The 19,032-nt window shown below is 33.1% G+C and overlaps 1 protein-coding gene across 1 annotated transcript; it reads right to left on the bottom strand.

Moving 5' to 3' along the window:
• Positions 1–7,683: 7,683 nt before the first annotated feature.
• On the bottom strand, positions 7,684–10,588 carry LOC123274709. The gene is made up of 6 exons (XM_044742442.1): positions 9,853–10,588; positions 9,008–9,751; positions 8,763–8,880; positions 8,427–8,725; positions 8,107–8,298; positions 7,684–8,027 (listed from the first exon to the last, which is right to left on the bottom strand). Exons 1-6 carry the CDS (start codon positions 10,586–10,588, stop codon positions 7,684–7,686), a joined length of 2,433 nt encoding a protein of 810 aa, XP_044598377.1.
• Positions 10,589–19,032: the final 8,444 nt, after the last annotated feature.

Below are 19,032 nucleotides of genomic sequence, written 5' to 3'. Positions count from 1 at the left end.
GCGAGCGAATTTCAAAAATTGACATTAATAGAAGAATATATTTTTAAATACGGCTAAGTAAAAAAGTCGTTAAAAACTTAAATAAAAAACAAACAAATGCGCATCTTGGCATTAGAATAAAAATAATTTTAAAATAAAATATTCACGTAATGTTGACATTTGTTAAATTTAGTGCATCGTGAATTTTGCCAATTCAAAAACTTAGCCACGCGAATTCAGCCAATAGTAAATTTTATGATTCATGAAATAAGTGAATGTTAAATTTTGTTAACAATCAAAATAGCCGATTGTAAACTTAGCGGCTTATCCCTAGCGGATCGGTTTTTGCTCAGTATACACCATGTATACATTAGTGTATACGTGTCGAATTCATCCAAAGTATACGCCGCGTATACACCGAAAAATTTTTAAAGTCCCCAAGTTTGAAATTTTTCCAAGTGTTGAATCGAAAATTTTTTTAATTTTATCAATAACAATGGCCACAAACTGCCAGAAACTGATAAATTTATTGACATTAAGACACTATGTTCCAGTGTATGACTTATGCCCTGTTTACACCTTAAAAAATTTCAAAGTCCCAGGGTTTTAAATTTTTTGTTGAATTATAAAAAATTTTTTAATTTATAAATAATAATGGGCTACAAACTGCTAGAAACTGATAAATTAATTGAAATTAAGACATTATGTTCCAGTGTCCATGATGTAAGAAAGTAAAAATATGTTTTATTGGGAAAAAACTTTCTTACGCTGATAGAAATGTTTGTCTCATTAAGACATTCTCAGAAACAATACTTGATTCATAAATTTATATACTTACATCTAATTGATTTTCATACAGAGCATCAGTTTTATGCACAACATTTCGGCTTGAATGAGTCATATTCTTCTGTTTGAACATCCAATCAAATACATAATTTAATTTTAAATATAATATAAATAAATTTTTAAACAATAAAGTAACATAAATCTATTTTTGAAATTATTTTATCAGTGTTTCAAATTCAGTTCATTTATTAGAAATTGTAGATATGAAAGTCGATAAAAAATTATGCGTTTTATTAACAATTAATTATAATTAATCATAATTATGAGATAAAAAATAGAAAACTACAATTGTTAAAATTTTTCAACTCCTTTCTAAAAAGATAATTACAAATTTTTTTTTATATTATAAAATCGTTATTCTCCATTTGACATTGAGCAATGTATTTTTGATTAAATTTCATAATGCTGTGGAAGCTACATTGATTATTTTACAAATTATGTTTCTCATTAAATACAGAAGTACTTTTAAGGGAATATTTTTTTAATAATAATTTTCAAGCAGTTTGTATGCTGAAAAATAGTAAAATATACAGCCTTAAAAAATATTAATTCAAACCAGGAATAGTTGTAATGTAAAAACTTTTGATTACAAAATTCTGAGTGCAACCTTATTGCATTTATATTCGAGAAAAATAACCTGATTAACATCATAATTCAATGATTTTAGTATTAATTTAATTACGACTTGGTATTATCAGGTAATAGCACATATTTTTACATTTAATGTTGATTAATTGATATTCTCAATTTTTTTTATCAATGAATTTTTCGTTTTAATGCTAACAATTGTCGTTTCATAATAATATGACGAAATTACTGCCATTGAATATTTATTTTGCTTCAGTATTTTTTTTCACACAAAAAAAAACAATACAGACCTTTTGTCATTAGCAATCGATTTTTCCTCATTCAAAGCTTCAGTTTGAATTTTTACGACTTTTAACTAGCAGTGGGCTGAAAGTTATTCTTTCTTTGATTTTTATGCGTTTTGTCGTGTCACCAGCTTCTTCGGATAATAGTAACTCTTCTTGAGTATCTAAAAAACCAATATATAATTATTATAAGTGTAATATAAATGATAGATGCATAAAAAAAGGATAAAAAATAAGGTTTGTCAATATTTCTAGTATAAACAATGTTTATAAATGTGAATTTTATTAATACCACCAAATTTCTTAATTTTCACCGGGTCGAAGTATCCATTGTCATTTAAAAAAAAAAAAAAACATATTTTTGGAGGCATCCTGTCTGTAATTTTGTATTTTTTATTGTTATTCTCATCTATAAAAATAAATATAACTTGACGGAGCTACGGAAACATCACAATATGCGTCAATCCTTGAAATTAAAGCAAATTTCTTTTATTGTGATAACCTGTAAATAAAAAAATTCATAATAATGGATGTATTCATTTATGATTAAGGGGCACAACTAGTGTGAAATTTCGAAAAAATCGATTTTTTTTTTTTTTCATATTTCGGTAGATTACACCTTTAAAAATAACATATTAAAATCCTCAAATCGATATCTCATATAGTTTTTGAGTTATAACATTTTAAAGACCAGCCGCTCGGCAGCTAGAGAGTCCCATTAGCTACAATGAGACGTACCTCAGGTATTGCTGTTCAGAGTCTACTGTCCCTTCCAGCCCCTATAACACGATTCCAGTTTCTATTGTTGGCTCTCAGGTATGGTGATAGTGCTACCCACAAAGGACTTATAGATTTGAATCCTTATGATATTCCTGTTGCTAAATTGGAATGCTATCTACATGTGAAAAAAAGAATGGGAACACGTTGCCGAAAATGTAAAAGAAAACTAATAAGAATTTAGGAGGAAAAAGTAAAAACATCACAAAAGTTAACTGTAAATTTAATAAATAAACTCCAAAAATATTATGGTCTGGCAATTATGAGGAATCAAGATAATGTAGATGAAATGTATAAAGCAATCTGGGCAACATTTTATCATTTCTGTTCAACTGACAAAAACCCAAATCATAAAAATTGTCCAGAAGGCGCTGAAAGTTGGTGCGCTTATCGCCGCGCGGAAGCTGAAGGAATCACTAGTACATTTAAACACGATTACCTCCCACTGGATCCAGAAGTACAAAAAGCTATAAAACCTATTTATGAAGACTTATCTCGACATGAATTGCTTGATAGATGTAAAGGTAACAATACTCAAAACAACAATGAAAGCTACAACGGTTTACTTTGGCACTTTTCACCCAAGCATCTTCATAATGGCTTCAAAAACTATTGAATTGTCAAAATAATTTCGCAACTGCAATATTTAATGACGGTTATTCGTCAATTTTGAAGATGTTCAATCTAATGGGAGTGATAGTTGGACCTGCAGCAAGAGATTTTGCGGCTCTTAAGGACAACACGAGAATACGAATCGCTGATCATCGCCAAAAGTGGCTTCTTCAAAGAAGGTCGATCCTCTCGAAGAAAAGCTTCTTCAGCTGAACAAAGCCCTTTTCGAAGAAGAGGAAGGTGAATTATATGGCCCTGGAATAGCAGATTAGCTGTAAGTATGATTTTAAACCACTTATAACAGTGAAAACGATCATTTTATCTTTAAACGCGTTTTTCTCGAAACAGCATTTTCCGAATTTGCTGCAGTGATTACTCAAAAACAAATGATCCGATCACTATCGAATTTTTTACATGTTCTATATATAGTTCTCCGTACAATGACCTATCGATTTTTGATCTGATCAAAATCGAATTTTAACAGGCCAAAACGACCAAAAATTTTGGGTAAAATTCGTCTATTTTTAAAACGCCGCCATATTGTCAATTTTGATTTTTTTTATCGTAGGTCATTGTACAGACAATTTTATCTAGTTTAACGAGAATTTTTTTTAGATTTCATCCACGGAGAAGGCCGGAATCACTGCAGCAGTGAAGGACCTTTTTTTCGCGCCGTTGGAGATCGACGATAACTTAAAAAAATATTTAATTTTTTTCTTCAAAATTTCACTATAAATTCTTAAAACATGTATAAATATATTCTTAAAATTTTGAAATAATTGATAAAGTATTTTCTTTAATAAAAATTCCCAAAAATCACCTTTTTTTAGGCCGTTACACTAGTTGTGCCCCTTAAATTATTAAAAGGAATTACCATCAGAGAAGTTTACATAGTAATAACAAAAAATTTTTAATTTCTTTTGATAATTGAATTTATTTACAAACTAATGTTTTAAAACTTACGTTAAAATCCATACTTTTATCATTGCTGTTACGGTATGTTACGTCCGACGAATAATTAATAATAATCAGAGTTTTAAAACTAACGACTGAGACGATCATATATTTCAATTTTTTTTTTTTATAGAAACATTTAAAAATACTTTTAAGATCTGAGAAAAGACATTTTTCCTTTTCATACCGTATCGTAAACTGTAAAGTAAACAGGCCGGATAAGGGAGTAATAAAATTTTTAACGTAAGGCCCTGGATAAAAGGGACCAAACAAATAAACCAAAAAAAGAAAAAAATGTCTTTGCCAGATGTGCACCTAGTCTAAGAGTAGTATAGCTAGGATATAATATAAAATAAAATGTTAAAATTAATATTCTGGGAACTCTATATGCACTATATTATCTTTATTACCCCGACAGAAAATGTACAGGCCTAAAATAATTTTTTTTCTTTATATCTTGGGAAATTTTTCTGACAAACAACACTCAATATTTGAACAGAATTATCTTAAATAACAGTCAACTCAACAAAAAGAAATTACCTCAACAAAATAAACGCAATAAAGAAGTAAATTTTTCAATTAAACAGAATTTATGAAAATTAAAATAATTCAAATGAATAAATAAATAATGAAATAAGAGTAATTAGATAATTTACAAACATCTTTTTTTGTAATTAATAAAACCTTTTTAACCAATAATAAAAATAGAAACTCAAGTAAAGCAACGACCGATTTAATAGTTAATTACATCCCAGAAAAACCAACAAATCTTGAATAATTATTAAACTAAATCAAACGAATTTTGCAATTAACGTTAAATTAAAGTCACAACTTCAATTAAAATTAGAATTCAAACAAATATGGGACGCTAATTACGAAAAATACAATCAAATTTAGTTTAAAAGATTATAAACAATTGTATTGTTAATAACAAAAAAAAACTCAACAAAATGTACATGGAAGGGGATGCGTGAGTGCGTTCACCCACCCTCTTTCATAAGGGCATGACCTGGCCCGTTTTTCCGGCAGAGTAGAGACATTAGGACGGGAAAAATAGCTCCTTATTGGAGAAAGAATTTTCCCTCCTTGAATATTCAAGACATGACCCACAAACCATGGAACGGGCCTGGACTCAAAAAGTTAGTCAGTAAAAATTGCGCTCTTGACCAGTACAGTCAGTCTGGTACCTTTGTAATCACTTTGTTAGTGAGTACTTTTGATCTAAAATTTGAGTCCCGTTAGTCAAGTGAATTAAAGGTTTTATTGTTCTTTGTGTCGACACACACACACACACGCATCTAAATTGATTGGAGTGATCTAGCGAGCCCAACAATAAAGAGGAAAAAAAATAAAGTAAATCAAATTGCATTAAATTCCGTTGATATTATCTCCGACAAGCTTTACTGAGAAACATTAGCGAAATAGAGTCGAAATCGAAATTTTAATACACCTTTCATAGTAAGGTTAATCACATACTAGAATTATATTGTAATATTTACTTTGTATTGTTTTGTATAAATTTTACTGATTTTATTTTTAAAATATATTAATAACTAAGCGAAAATACGTTTTATTAATTCCAAATCCTAGGTAAAGACATCCTCACGGTCCCGACCTATAAGCCTCTGGCTTGGGTCAAAAATAATTTAAATAATTACGTTTTTGACGTAACAGTTATTTAAAATGTATAAATTTCTTATATTTCTTATCTGTAGGCCAGGACTCAGTGTCTTTCTTCTTATTGCCTCTGATTCTTTTTTTCATATAAATCACATTGTCTTTATTTTCTAAACTTTAGAACCAGGACAGATGATTAGGATACACTGAGGGGTGGATGACAATCATCAATTTTTGGTGATGAATATTGATAGTATGCTTTTTGAACACACGATTGTTATACAATAACGAATATTCGCGATTGTGAATAGATTGCTATATTATATATATTGTTATATATTTCGGTGGGTAACTTATCCACTGTGCTTGTATTTTTGTTGTATTTTCCTGTAAATTAAAATACATGATGAAAGTCTTGAAGTTAGCCAAAGGTCGAAACTCACAAAAACGGGCCATGATTCATTATTGGTCATAATTTAGGCACGCGCGTAGCGCGCTATTCGATTTTCTAGTAATGTTTGAAGCAGCATACATTTAGAGATGCGTACAATTTCATCATTTGTTATTTTTCGGTTTTAAAAGGTAACTAAAATGTCCAACTATAAACATGGTTTGAATTATCGGGTTGTGAAATTAATAAAGTTTGTTAAGAGTCTTTGAATAACTAGATTTTCATCAACCTATATATATATATATACATATACATATATATATATATATATATATGTATATATATATATATATATATATATATATATATACTAGCTGACCCAACAGCAAACGTTGTTTTGCCATATAAATAATTTCCTAGTAATTTTTAGTGTAGACAAAAATAGCTTACTTATTGTAAGTATGTATGTATGTTAGAATGTGTATATTGTATGCATGTAAGAATGTGGTATATGCGTGAAATAAGCATTGAGCGCTGTGAACGATGAGGGAATATAAAAATAACAAAAGGCAAACATTATTTTTGAGTTATTATAATTTATTCCTTAAAACTACATATCATTAATAAAACAACTACGACAGTAACAGTATGAATCAAAATCAATCTCTTAATGCTAGAGCGTGAACAATCTTTTTTGTTAGTCCATCTTTAGCTAACACAAACAAACTGGATGGTTTACCCACTCGAGAGCATGCCACGTATAATTGTCCGTGTGAAAAACATGGTGTTCTCAAATCTAATCCACAAACAGACATCGTTTGACCTTGGGATTTGTTGATAGTCATTGCAAATGCCAATCTAATCGGAAACTGAATACGTTTGAATTGAATTGGTACATCTGTAGGTATAATAGGAATCCGTGGTATGAGTATATTTTCACCTCTGAACTTGCCATTTAAAATCCTGGCTTCGATCACGTTTTTCATTAATTTTTGAATGACTAATCGCGTACCGTTGCACAGCCGGGGCGGGTTCAAATTACGAAGTAAGATAATTGGAGATCCAACCTTTAATTGTAAATTATGCGGTGGCATGCCTGGCAAATCCAGTGAGTTCAAAAACTCTGTGGGAAAATTTACTGCTTCGCTGTCGTCGCAAACTGTATCAATAGATTTATATGATACCAAGTTCCCTGGCAACAACATTTGTATCTTCAGATTTAAATTGTCAACGTCTACATTTTTTGCCGCTAAAATCGCTCTTTCTGCAAGCCACTCATGATTTATGTACTGTGTATGTACATCGGGAAATATTTTTTCAATGAGAGTATCTTGCGAATCAGCGATTGTGCAGAAATCGGTCGGTAATTTTACGTATCCAGTTTCATCTATAGCAACTTTTCCATCACCGATATCTAAGAGTTGTTTTGAAAATGTTTCAGCGGATGGATCTTGAAGCATTTGAACGCGCATATTTATTTTTAGCTGTAATTTTTCAACATTACGCCACAATGGAGATGATATTAAGCAAGCGTTGATCTCATCAGCGTATGTTGAACGTGGAATGACTGGAAGTGTTTGTCTGAAATCACCTGAAAGGACCAACAGAGTTCCGCCAAATAGTTTGTCACTGTTTTTAATATCTTTCAATGTCCTGTTCAACATTAAGTGAATGTTTGTGTGCCATAGTACATTCATCCCAAATAATAATTTTACACCGTTTCAGCACAGTGGCCATGGACGATTGTTTCTTAATGTTGCATACTGCGTCAGGGTTATTCTGAATATTTAGTGGCAGCTTAAATACTAAATGAGCTGTTCTACCTCTATCCAATAAAGTTGCTGCAATGCCCGATGATGCAACGGCCAATGCGATGCCATTATTTGATCGTATTTCAGCAAGAATTAGCGAAATAACGAATGTTTTGCCAGTTCCACCCGGTGCATCCAAAAAGAAGAACCCACCTTGTCCAGCTGAAACTGCGAGCATAATGCGATCATAAATGGTTCTTTGTTCCTCATTCATTAGTTGGGACTGTACGGACTTGTATTGCTGTACAGTTCAATGCAGCTTCAGCAAGCATGCATTCCCACTGGTTGTCGTCTTCCAGCAAGCCGAGTGCAAGGCATGCATCTTTATACGTTGGATATTGTTGCCCATTCACTTTACGTATATCTTGAAATGATAATGGGCCAGTAACATTAACCAACAACAGTCGAAGATAAAAGCACTCCGTGTGTCTTGGATTGACTGTAAATAATCGCCCCAAGGCGTTTGATTTAAATAAATTGAGACATGCAGCAACTGGTGAGCCTTGCTTGCGGGGCATCCATGTTTTTGTTTGAGTCCATGTGAAATAGCGTGGTACTTGTGAATACAGTAATGTCCGTGCAAAGGCACCAAAATCATCCGCACGATTACACAAATCAAAAATGCAGTGAGTGTAGTTTTAGGTGGATTTATTGCACGATCAATCGCTGTCTCGTTCGTGAAAAATACACGCTGACCGTTTTCAAGATGGATGGCTAACTGAACAACTGCTGGATCCCGTTCATGAATTGGAAAACCAAAGATACGCCAAGCAGCTTCATTGGAGCTGATGTAACGACCAATTTGGTAGACACTTATTTCCCAGATTTTATTCACCGGAGGAGCATTCACATTAGTATTTTCCACTCTAAAACACAGTTATATCACTGCCTTTATGGACATACTTGCAAATGTATTTGATGCTCTTCACAGAACTGCAGAACTCAACATTAATATGAGCATTATATGTCTTGCTCAGCAGAGGCGAATATGGCACCACCCAACGATTGTCAATATCAATGTCTGTGTTGATTATATTTTTAATAAATGATTGTCAGCGATTTTGAGGATTTCTTCGACGATATATTGGGGATAGGTCGACATTGGTGAGCATATCATTGGTAAAATCTTTTAGGGAAATTTTTAGTACATTTTCCATCAGCCATGCAAGGTGATGAACTATTAAGAGTACCACATGGACCATGAATCATGTTTGTTGTAACAATATCAAACAGCAGTTGGTCAGTGGATGGATCTGGAATTTCCGCAGAAATGATACTATCGATTTCTTCAGGACGGATTTTGTCGATGAACCAAACCAAAATATGTGCATGAGGTAATCCTCGCTTTTGCCACTCAACCGAATACATCCAGCAACGTGTGGGACCAAATACATGTGATTTAGTAATGAAACTTATTAAAGACTTCAACTTTTGTCTGAACACACGTGCTGTAATGTCATGGCAATGTATTGCATTTTGGCCAGGCAGTAGCAAAGATGTAATCTCTGGCCATTTTGGATTACATGTGAACGTGATAAATAAACATGGTCGTCCATATTCGCGCACGAAAGTCAGAGCATCCTGTATATATTCTTGCATATGACGTGGACTGCCTACGTACGATGATGGTAAAATGACATGGTTACCAATTTCGGCGACGTCGGCGTTGTTGTTGATAGCGTCTCGCAAATGAATGTACTCTTCCGCGCGCAGCTTTTGTTGATTATATCGTAAGTATCGTAGTCGTTCGCTCTCAATCTTCGCGTACATGTCGACCATGAATTGTTGACAAAGCTCACGACATCGTAAAATGACGTTGTCCAGGCCACGTTTAGTCATTAATCGGTACGCATAATAATCCTTTGAGCTAACGTTCTTGTTTGTTTCAGCTCCTGTAATATTTGTTCATAAAAATTAATTTAAATTTATTACGTTCAATAATTTATTTGTTTTGTTAAATGAGTAATGATCAAATTAATAATCAATGAAGTACCTGATACGCGATCTCGTTGTTTTATGTTTATGCAATATCCGTCTTGTCCCTTCCAGAATATTAGCGGATATTGGAGAGCGTCATATGAACGATGTGTGTCAGCAATGAACTGGAGATTATTATTTCTTTTACGAATCACAATTTCTCGTGTAGCTGTACAATCGCCAACCATGATTTCAGCAACATCATCAACAACGGGTGCATTGAATCTACGAATATGCTTTCCAGCTGGTGTTTTATCAGGATTAATGACGATAGCGTGATTATCGCTTTGTAATTGGTGCATATGTGATTTGAATATTTTCAACAACTCGTTGTGCTCGTTCAAAAGAGCATCTAGCTCGCTGACGATGCGCCTGGCATAAAGTGAATCAAGGTTTTTATAATCACAACGTGCATTCACGCGATTCGCAAGTGCGCTTCCGGAATCCTCGCCGCCCATAAAGTAGATTTGTAAGAATTTATGTGGTTCGTTTGGCATTGGCAGCAGTGAGCCCATTTTATGATAAACTTGGCCTCTGATTTTGAATGTAGAATTGAATTGTTGACCATTTGCATTAGTATTTCGAACTATTTCTGTTGCTCCGAACGATGTCATTTGAAAGCATGAATTGAATCTTCGAATTGACTTCAGGAACACGTTAGAATCTGGATCCGTGCCGATAAGTAAGCCGTTCAATGGTTCAGGTGGTGTTTCAATTTCAGGTAGTTGCACTTTTCCTGACGCGCAACACATCCCAGCTGGCTCATTTTTGAATTTCAGAGCATGACAATGCGGACATTCCTTGTCTATAGCACCAATTACCACTTTTGAATGAGCATAATATTCAATATCGGGCTCATACTGGAATGCTAGACGCAGGAATGAATCAGATATAAATGCTCGATGTACCTGTTGTCGTTGTTGGTCATTTGTTCTTCGTCTATTGACTGTGAAACGGCGTAATTGTCGTTGTTCTAATCTTCTGACTTCATTGCGTTCAGCTCGTGTATCTTCTGGCTCTTCTTGATGCAATTGCGCCATTCTGACACGTGCATCAGTATTTTGTTGCTGGATTTGTTCTTCTGTTCTTTCGGATCTGCTATTTCGCAAGTTTCGAGCTTTACTTGTACTGCGGCTCAAATCAGCCCCTTTGCGTTTTCTTGGCATTGCTCACTGTACAAAACATACATAAATAGAATTAATGAAATTATTTAATGATGAAAAATGTTAAAAGGATAGTTGGGGCCTGGATTTTTGCCGCAGTTTTGAAATGATTAGTTTTTATTTATGACATCATAACAAAAATATAAGTTCTATGGAAAAGTTTTTCAAACAAAAGTAAAAAATTAAATTTTATGAAAACATTGTCGCTTATAGTTTTTTCATACAACCAATATTTCCATTGACATTTCAAAGTCAAGATTCCTGATGATTGATTTTTTGGAAACTATGAAAATCTTAATTGTTCAATTACATTTTTTTTAATAAATTTAAATTAAAATTACATTTTTATAAGATCAACAACATTTTCGATATAAATAAAAAAAAAGTATACTTACAACACAAAATCCGTTGTTATTGGAAGCTCGTGTCACGTCTTGAGTACTTTTGAGGTTATAAAATCACTTGATTAACTAATCGTGCAAAATACACTCAAAATTGATAATTTAATTATTATTGATAAAATAGGAATGATTAAAAGTTAATATGAGAGTTACACTGAGATAGCAAAATAATAATTGTCAACGTTACTACTACACTTGATGCATAAACAATAATGATGGTCGACAACTGTGTAGGGAGTGAGAAAGAAAGGAGACCGGCTTCGTTCTCATCCCTACTCCGTGCTGTTTACTGGGTCAGAAGTGACACCTGTAGACATCTGGCGGGGATAACTAATTAAATGACGATTGATCAGTTTTCAACCGGAGAGGAAAAATGATTAAATTACTAAAATGGCTATTAAAAAATAAGAGTCTATCGTAGAAGGGTGAAAATTGAGGATTGTATGTATTTTGTATGTTGTATCATAAAAAATAGAAATTAAAAATTTTGTCTAAAAATCAAAAAAAATTTTGGGGTGGACTACCCCTAACACTTAGGGGGATGAAAAATAAATGTTGGCCGATTCTCATAGATACTGGATAAGCACAAAAAATTTCATCAAAATCGGTCAAGCCGTTTCGGAGGAGTATGGCAACGAAAACTGTGACACGAGAATTTTATATATTAGAAGATATACTATATATATATATATATATATATATATATATATATATATATATATATATATATATATTATATTTATTGTTCAAAAACAAATCTTTATCAATATTTTTAAATCGTTTGACGCATTTTTAATTTTTTTTAATCAGTGACACGAGTAAAAACATATAATTTTAAAGAATTATATATGATTTATATAGAACTATTGTTGATATTCTTTACCTGGCATCGAATTTTATTATCATTAATGGGACTTGTTTACATTAAATTCATTTTCTGCTCGTATGAAGTTTTCCTTTAAAACCATATCAATAATTAAAAATATATTAAAATTTTTAAATTGAACTTGTTTGCATAAAAACTGCTAAATAATATTAATCGTATATTAATAATTGCTCAAAATTTTTTCAGTCAATCACAATGGTGACACACGCCGTTTTTGGAGTTTAAAACAATTTCATCGAAGCTAATTGCTGTTATTGAAAAAGACCAAGTCGTCTATCAAGAATTGTGAATCTATCGAGTGATTATTTCGACAGTAGCTTTATAATAGACTACATTGGACTAAGAATCAGTATCATAAATCTCAAAACATATTCACAAGGATTACATACTGTCAATGTCGATAAAAATTATTAACTGAATTTCCGGTTTCAAACTGTGGAAGATATATAAGAGATTTTTCTCAAAAAGAGCTACGAATTTGAAATTAATATATATTTAAAAGCAGAGTAGTCTCACCATCACCAAGATATTTTCAACTAACAACATCTCATCAAATAAGCTGATTGCTAGTTATTGAAAGAAATTCGCATTAATTGTCAACAACGATGCTTTGTAAGAAAGGAAACGAATTGAATTATAAACCAAGACAACAAAATTGAAACAGTTTGTCTGGACTGTACGGACATGTCCTTGGAACAGTGCTTTGGGAGCTACGACTTATTCCAACGGTCTTTATTTGTCTCGCAAATTAACTGGGTGCACTGAGGCTAAAACATCTGATCAGGTCAGATAATTGTGAGTTGCTAAAATAAATTCCGGTTAATCCGTCAGAACTCACGTGAATTTTATTGTTTAACTTGCACTACAGCGCCGCTCTATAAGTTGGATGTTGTTGCGTGAGCAGAATACTCACAACGTGAAAGTGCTAACGGGTTAATGATCACTAATAGAGTTCTGCAAAAAGGAAACGACTTAGATTATGAACCAGATTCACAAAATAAAAACAGATGGTCTGGATTGCACAGTCTTATCATCGAACTTCCTAGAGAATCATCTGGAGTATCTGACGGGTCTAGTCCGAGTCAGATTACTTATAAATTACTAATGGATAAACGGAGGAAAATATCTATATGAGTTGTAACGGGTGTTTTATGCCTGTTCATTGGCCCCTTAATTAATTTAATAAAATATAACAATACCTAGCAAAAATGATTCTGAATTAACAAGGGTGCCACTAAGATTTTGTATCTCGGTTCATGGAACCGGAAACCAGAGCTGAGCTTATAATCTACAGGGAGAGAGAGTGGAGGAAGGTGATCTGAAAGAAATAAATTTTTATTTAACAATATATCGATATTTATTAATCATATAAAATAGCAAATGGTGATCAATGAAGCACTGTCACTACAATTTATAAATTAAGAATACAGCCTAACTAACGGCTGACCAGGACCTCTTAAAATTAACAGCCTAACTAACGGCTGACCAGGACCTCTTAAAATTAACAGCCTAACTAACGGTTGACCAGGACCTCTTAAAATTAACAGCCTAACTAACGGCTGACCAGGACCTCTTAGATAACAGCGAAGCAATCCGCAAAGAGACTAATCGTATGCGAAGGAACGCTGTTAACACCCACACACATAACCCACACTGACTCTACTTTACTTTTTACTTCCAAACTTATAAAATTGAACTCCAAAACTTACAACGTTAACTTTACTTCAATTTTTCCAGTCAATAGCTCGCAATTAAAAATCATAAACAATTTCCACTATTAATTATTTAATTCTTAAAAATCTACACTAAAACCGATGCTTGAATTTATTCCAAATTATCCACGAGTTTAATACTCAACAATAAATAAATTTTTAAGAACATTCGACGTAAAATTTTACTCCAATTTCAACTCGTAATTTTATTTCTTAAATCTTTAATAAATTCTTGAAAATACTCTTTATAAAATTCTAACTAATTTTCTGGGACTTAATCCATGCCGGGAAATGTTTTTATAAATAATTCCAATAAAATAATAATTTTAGTCCTTAATAGTTCAATATATAAAATGACCACGTGGAGTTTTTCGATTAATAAATAATTAATAAAATAATTTATCTTAACGTAACATAAATTCACGAAAAATTATTCACGGGTATCCAATCTTAATTGCGTCGAAGTTCAGTAGCCAATTATCAATAAATAAAATATTTTAAATAATTAAATAATTTCCAATAACAAATTATATTAATAAATGATAATTCAATTGTTGTAAATTGAAATGATGGTCCAATTGTTACTTTTATATTTTCTGCGTAGAAAAATTCACAAGGAATTTGTGCGCTCAAAATGGACGCCGTTTTTCGTTAGTGCGTAGCAAATATGACCTCGGGTATGCGACCGACGCTTGACCGGTCGTGAGCCACCGATTGGAATAATTCTCGATATTCAGAATTCAAATTAATGTTTTATTAATGAAGTAAATTTATTTAAACCAATCTTAAGATGTTAAAAACTATGAACTGGTCAAATTAATAAATTAATTACTCACGACTTCCAAACCCAAAAGGTCTAGAACACTCCTCGGGTATAAGATCCCCAAGAAGAATGCTCACGATGCTAACGAATAAGATTTAATTACAATTAATTAATTATTTAATTATTATTAGCCAAAATATTATAACCAATTGAATTATCAAAATTTTGATTTAATAATGAGAAGTAGTAAAATTGATGAGCCGGGTATACGACCCCCTTGGCTCATTAAAAATGTAAAAGTCTCAAGACCTGGTTAAATTTGTGCTAAGGAAGCTCTTTTTTCAAAACTGGCTTCCTTCTTGGACTTTTTGGCTGCTGATGTTGTTGAACTGAGCATTGCACTACTTCTGTCTTGTCGCCGCTACTCAACTGACCGAGAAACTCAAAATTCCCCCCACTTAATGCTAGTCAGGTCCCGAAGACTGAGACGCGCCAGTGCTGCGTCGACTAATTATCACGCGTGTGCGGTTTTACCGTCACAGGGTAAATAGCCCTGTTACAGAGTACTTCATACAACGGTTGAAAAAGGACTCTTCTGTTTGTTAATATTTATTAATACCAGCAATGCAATGACTGTACACTACATTATTAATACCAATTTTCTCCCTGGATTATTCCTCAACTATGATTATTACTACTGGAACTGAGAATGTTGATGTCCGGTACTAAACTTTGTCCGCAAATATGTGCTTCGAACAGTATTATGGTAAATCACACTTGTTCCAGTGATCTGTATCAATCCAACAGCATAACTAAGTACTCAGTAGAACTAACTTAGGCAAGAAAGAGCAGTAACAATTTAACAAAGGATCCTTGAATCGTCAGAACACCTACTTACGTGATAAAGAAGAAGCTTACAAGGTACTTTGGGTACTAATAGTAGAACCCAAATCGACGGACGGTGCATTGAGATTAATCTAAAAAGAGGTAGACATTAGAAGCAGTCACGGGAACTATTTTTTCGACAAACATCTTGTAACAGGGTAAATTACCCTTAATCGATAAGTCGCCAGAGATCGATAACTTTTCGACTAGCATTTGAGCGCATCGATCTTCGGGCCTAGAGAGAGAGCAGGAGGGGGTATTTTTGGGGTCGTTATATAGACGAGCCATGCGTGGTGTCCGGAGAAGTAGTAAAGTGTTGGAACGAGTAACATCAAGAAGTCCAAAGAAGGAAGCGAGTATCAACCATAGAGTTTCTTCAACCAAATTTACACCAGCTATTGGACTTTGGTAATGATGAGCCTTGGGGCCATATATCCGGCTCATCAAATACACTACTTCTTATTTTATTTATTCAAGTTTGGATAATTCAATTGTTTAATAATTTTGCTCAATAATAATTAATTATTTAATTGAATTGATTCGTTAATTGCTGGGAGCGTTCCTCCTGGGGGTTTATACCTGAGGAATGTTCTAGACCTCTTGGGTTTGCAAGTCGTGAATAATTAATTTTATTAATACAGCTGGTTAATAATTATTAACATCTTGAGATTGGTTTAAATAAATCTATTTTATATTAATTAAATTCTGAACACCGAGAAGGTTCCAATCGACACGACATAGTATTCGGTACCCGAGGTCAAAACATGCTACGCGGTAACGAACGCCGGCATCCATTTTGAGCGCGCAAATTCCTTGTGAATCTTATTACGCAATAAATCGTAAAATTAACAACTGGATTATTATTACTATTTACAACAATTGAATTATCTTTTATTAAGACTATTTATTATCTTGAATTGAAAATTGATATCGTATTAATTTTGGAAACTATTTTATTATTTGGAAAATTAAGTCTTGAGAATCGGCTACTGAGTTTCGACGCAATTGAGATCGAACTAACCGTGGATAATTTTTCGTCAATTTATTTTACATTGAGACAAATTGCTTTATTAATTATTTATAAATCGAAAAATTCCACGTGGTCATTTATATATTGAACTATGGAAGACTAAAATTATTATTGGAATTATTTATAAAAACTATTTATCAGTGTGGATTACGTCCGAGTAAAAATTTTGTTAATTTTATAAAGAATGTTCTTCGAAAGAATTTAAGTTAATGCGCAGAGTTAAGCTCGTGTTAAATTTGGAATAAAAGAAGCGTCGGTTTTAAGCCGGAAATTTTAAAAAGTGAATTTATTAATCGTGAGGATAATTCATGAGTTTTATTGTAAGCTAATGACTGAACAATTTTAGTGAAAATTAACGTTGTAAATTTTGGAGTAATTTTGTAATCCAGAAAATAAAAGTAAAGTAGAGTCAGTTGTGTGTGTGAGCGGGATATGTGTGTGGAGACGCGTGGGTAATGTGTGTGTGTGAGATAGTACCGCTCAAGAGGCACGTTGAGCTCGCTTGAGTCCATCTGACTCCGGGGCGGGAAATCCTAGAAACCGTTGTATAGACGCCAAGTGGGGTACAACGGTAGTAGTTAGAAGCCGTGGTATAGACACCAAGTGGGGTACCACGGTAGTAAGATAGAAACTGTGGTATAGACGCTCCATAAGAGGGTACCGTCAGGATTAAGAATTTTGATAGAAGCCGTGGTATAGACGCCAAGTGGGGTACCACGGTAGTAAGATAGAAACTGCGGTATAGACGCTCCATAAGAGGGTACCGTCAGGATTAAGAATTTTGATAGAGCGTGAGGGTCCGGTGGACAGCGCGACTTAGTTAGAAACTGCAGTATAGACGCTCCATATGAGGGTACTGTAGGATTAATAATTTTGTTAGTTTTAAGAAGTCCTGGTCAGCCGTTAGTTAGGCTGTAGTCTTAAGTTGTTAATTGTACGTGCGAGGGCACGAGTTGTTATCCTATTTTGTTGTTAAATAAATACTGGTCACTTTTGTTAAATAAAAATTTATTTCTTTCAGACCACCTTCCTCCACTCTCTCTCCCTGTAGATTATTAAGCTCAGCTCTGGTTTCCGGTTCCAGGAACCGAGATACAAAATCCTGGTGGCGCCCTTGTTAATTTAGAATCATTTTTGCTAGTTATTGTTTTATTTCTATTAAATTAATTAAGGGGCCAATGAACGGAAAAACACCCGTTACAATCTACACAAAAAAACTTTCATTATTAGAAGGCAAAAAAAAAGTATGTATTATAAGTAGCGGTACGATAGAGGTAAATATAAATCTTTTACACAATTAACTATCAATCAAGTTGAGACTAACAGCCATTTTTTCAGATGAGAGAAATCAAATATTTCTACACTTACATCAAGGAGTATCACAACAGCTAAAGCAACGAGACAAGATCAAAATTTCGAGATGTAAAGAGAGAACAACGTACCATGTGGCATAAGAAGCCGCAACAGTTGCCACTTTTCGGCCGGAGGGCAGAAAATATTTTGAAGTAGTCGGCAATGAAATCCGTCTAGGCACATTTGTTTTTCATTGCTAGGGAAAAATTTTAATTGCTAAGTGAAAAATTAAGTTTGGGTGAGGAATTAAGCTGGAGTACCTTGTTGTGTGATCCGGGTGATTATTTAAAAATGGACTTTGTGATTTTAACGCGGTCGCCAGTGAGTATCGTTTAGTAAAAATCTGTATCTCGTTGCTAAGTAGTACTTTTATCACTAAGTGAAAAATTAAGTTTGAGAGAAGAATTAAGCTGGAGTACTTTGCTATGTAACCCGGGTGATTATTTGAAAAACTTGACTTCGAGATTTTAACATGGTCGGTGACGAATATTGTCTGAAAGAGATAATTTCGCTTAAAGAGATGAAAATTTTTTCACCAAGTAAAAATTAAGTTCGGAAGCGGAAATAATTTGCAGTATTTTATCATGTGAGTCAGGCGTTTATATTAAAAAATTTATTTCGAGACTGTAAAATGGTCGATGATGACTATTATCTGGGCGGGATAATTTTTCTTAAAGAGACTTAAATTTTCATTACAAAGTGAAAAACTAAGATTGAAAATAGAATTGATTCGGAGTATTTTGACATGTCATCCGGTTGAATATTTTAAAAATATTATTTTGAGACTTTAACATGGTCGGCGACGAATATTGTCTGGGCAGGATAGTTTCTTGTAAGGAAAGTTAAATTTCTACTATAAAGTGAAAAACTAAGATTAAGAATGGAATTGATTTGGAGTATCTTGACATGTGATCCGGGTGATTATTTTTAAAATATTACTTTGAGACTTTAAAGTGGTCAGTGACGAATATTGCACAGCCTGTCACAAAAAGTGGTCGGTGAC

Source organism: Cotesia glomerata, unplaced genomic scaffold (genome assembly GCF_020080835.1).
Source record: "Cotesia glomerata isolate CgM1 unplaced genomic scaffold, MPM_Cglom_v2.3 scaffold_60, whole genome shotgun sequence".
In the NCBI taxonomy this organism is placed as follows: Eukaryota; Metazoa; Arthropoda; class Insecta; order Hymenoptera; family Braconidae; genus Cotesia; species Cotesia glomerata.
This window is presented reverse-complemented; position numbering and strand designations above follow the sequence as displayed.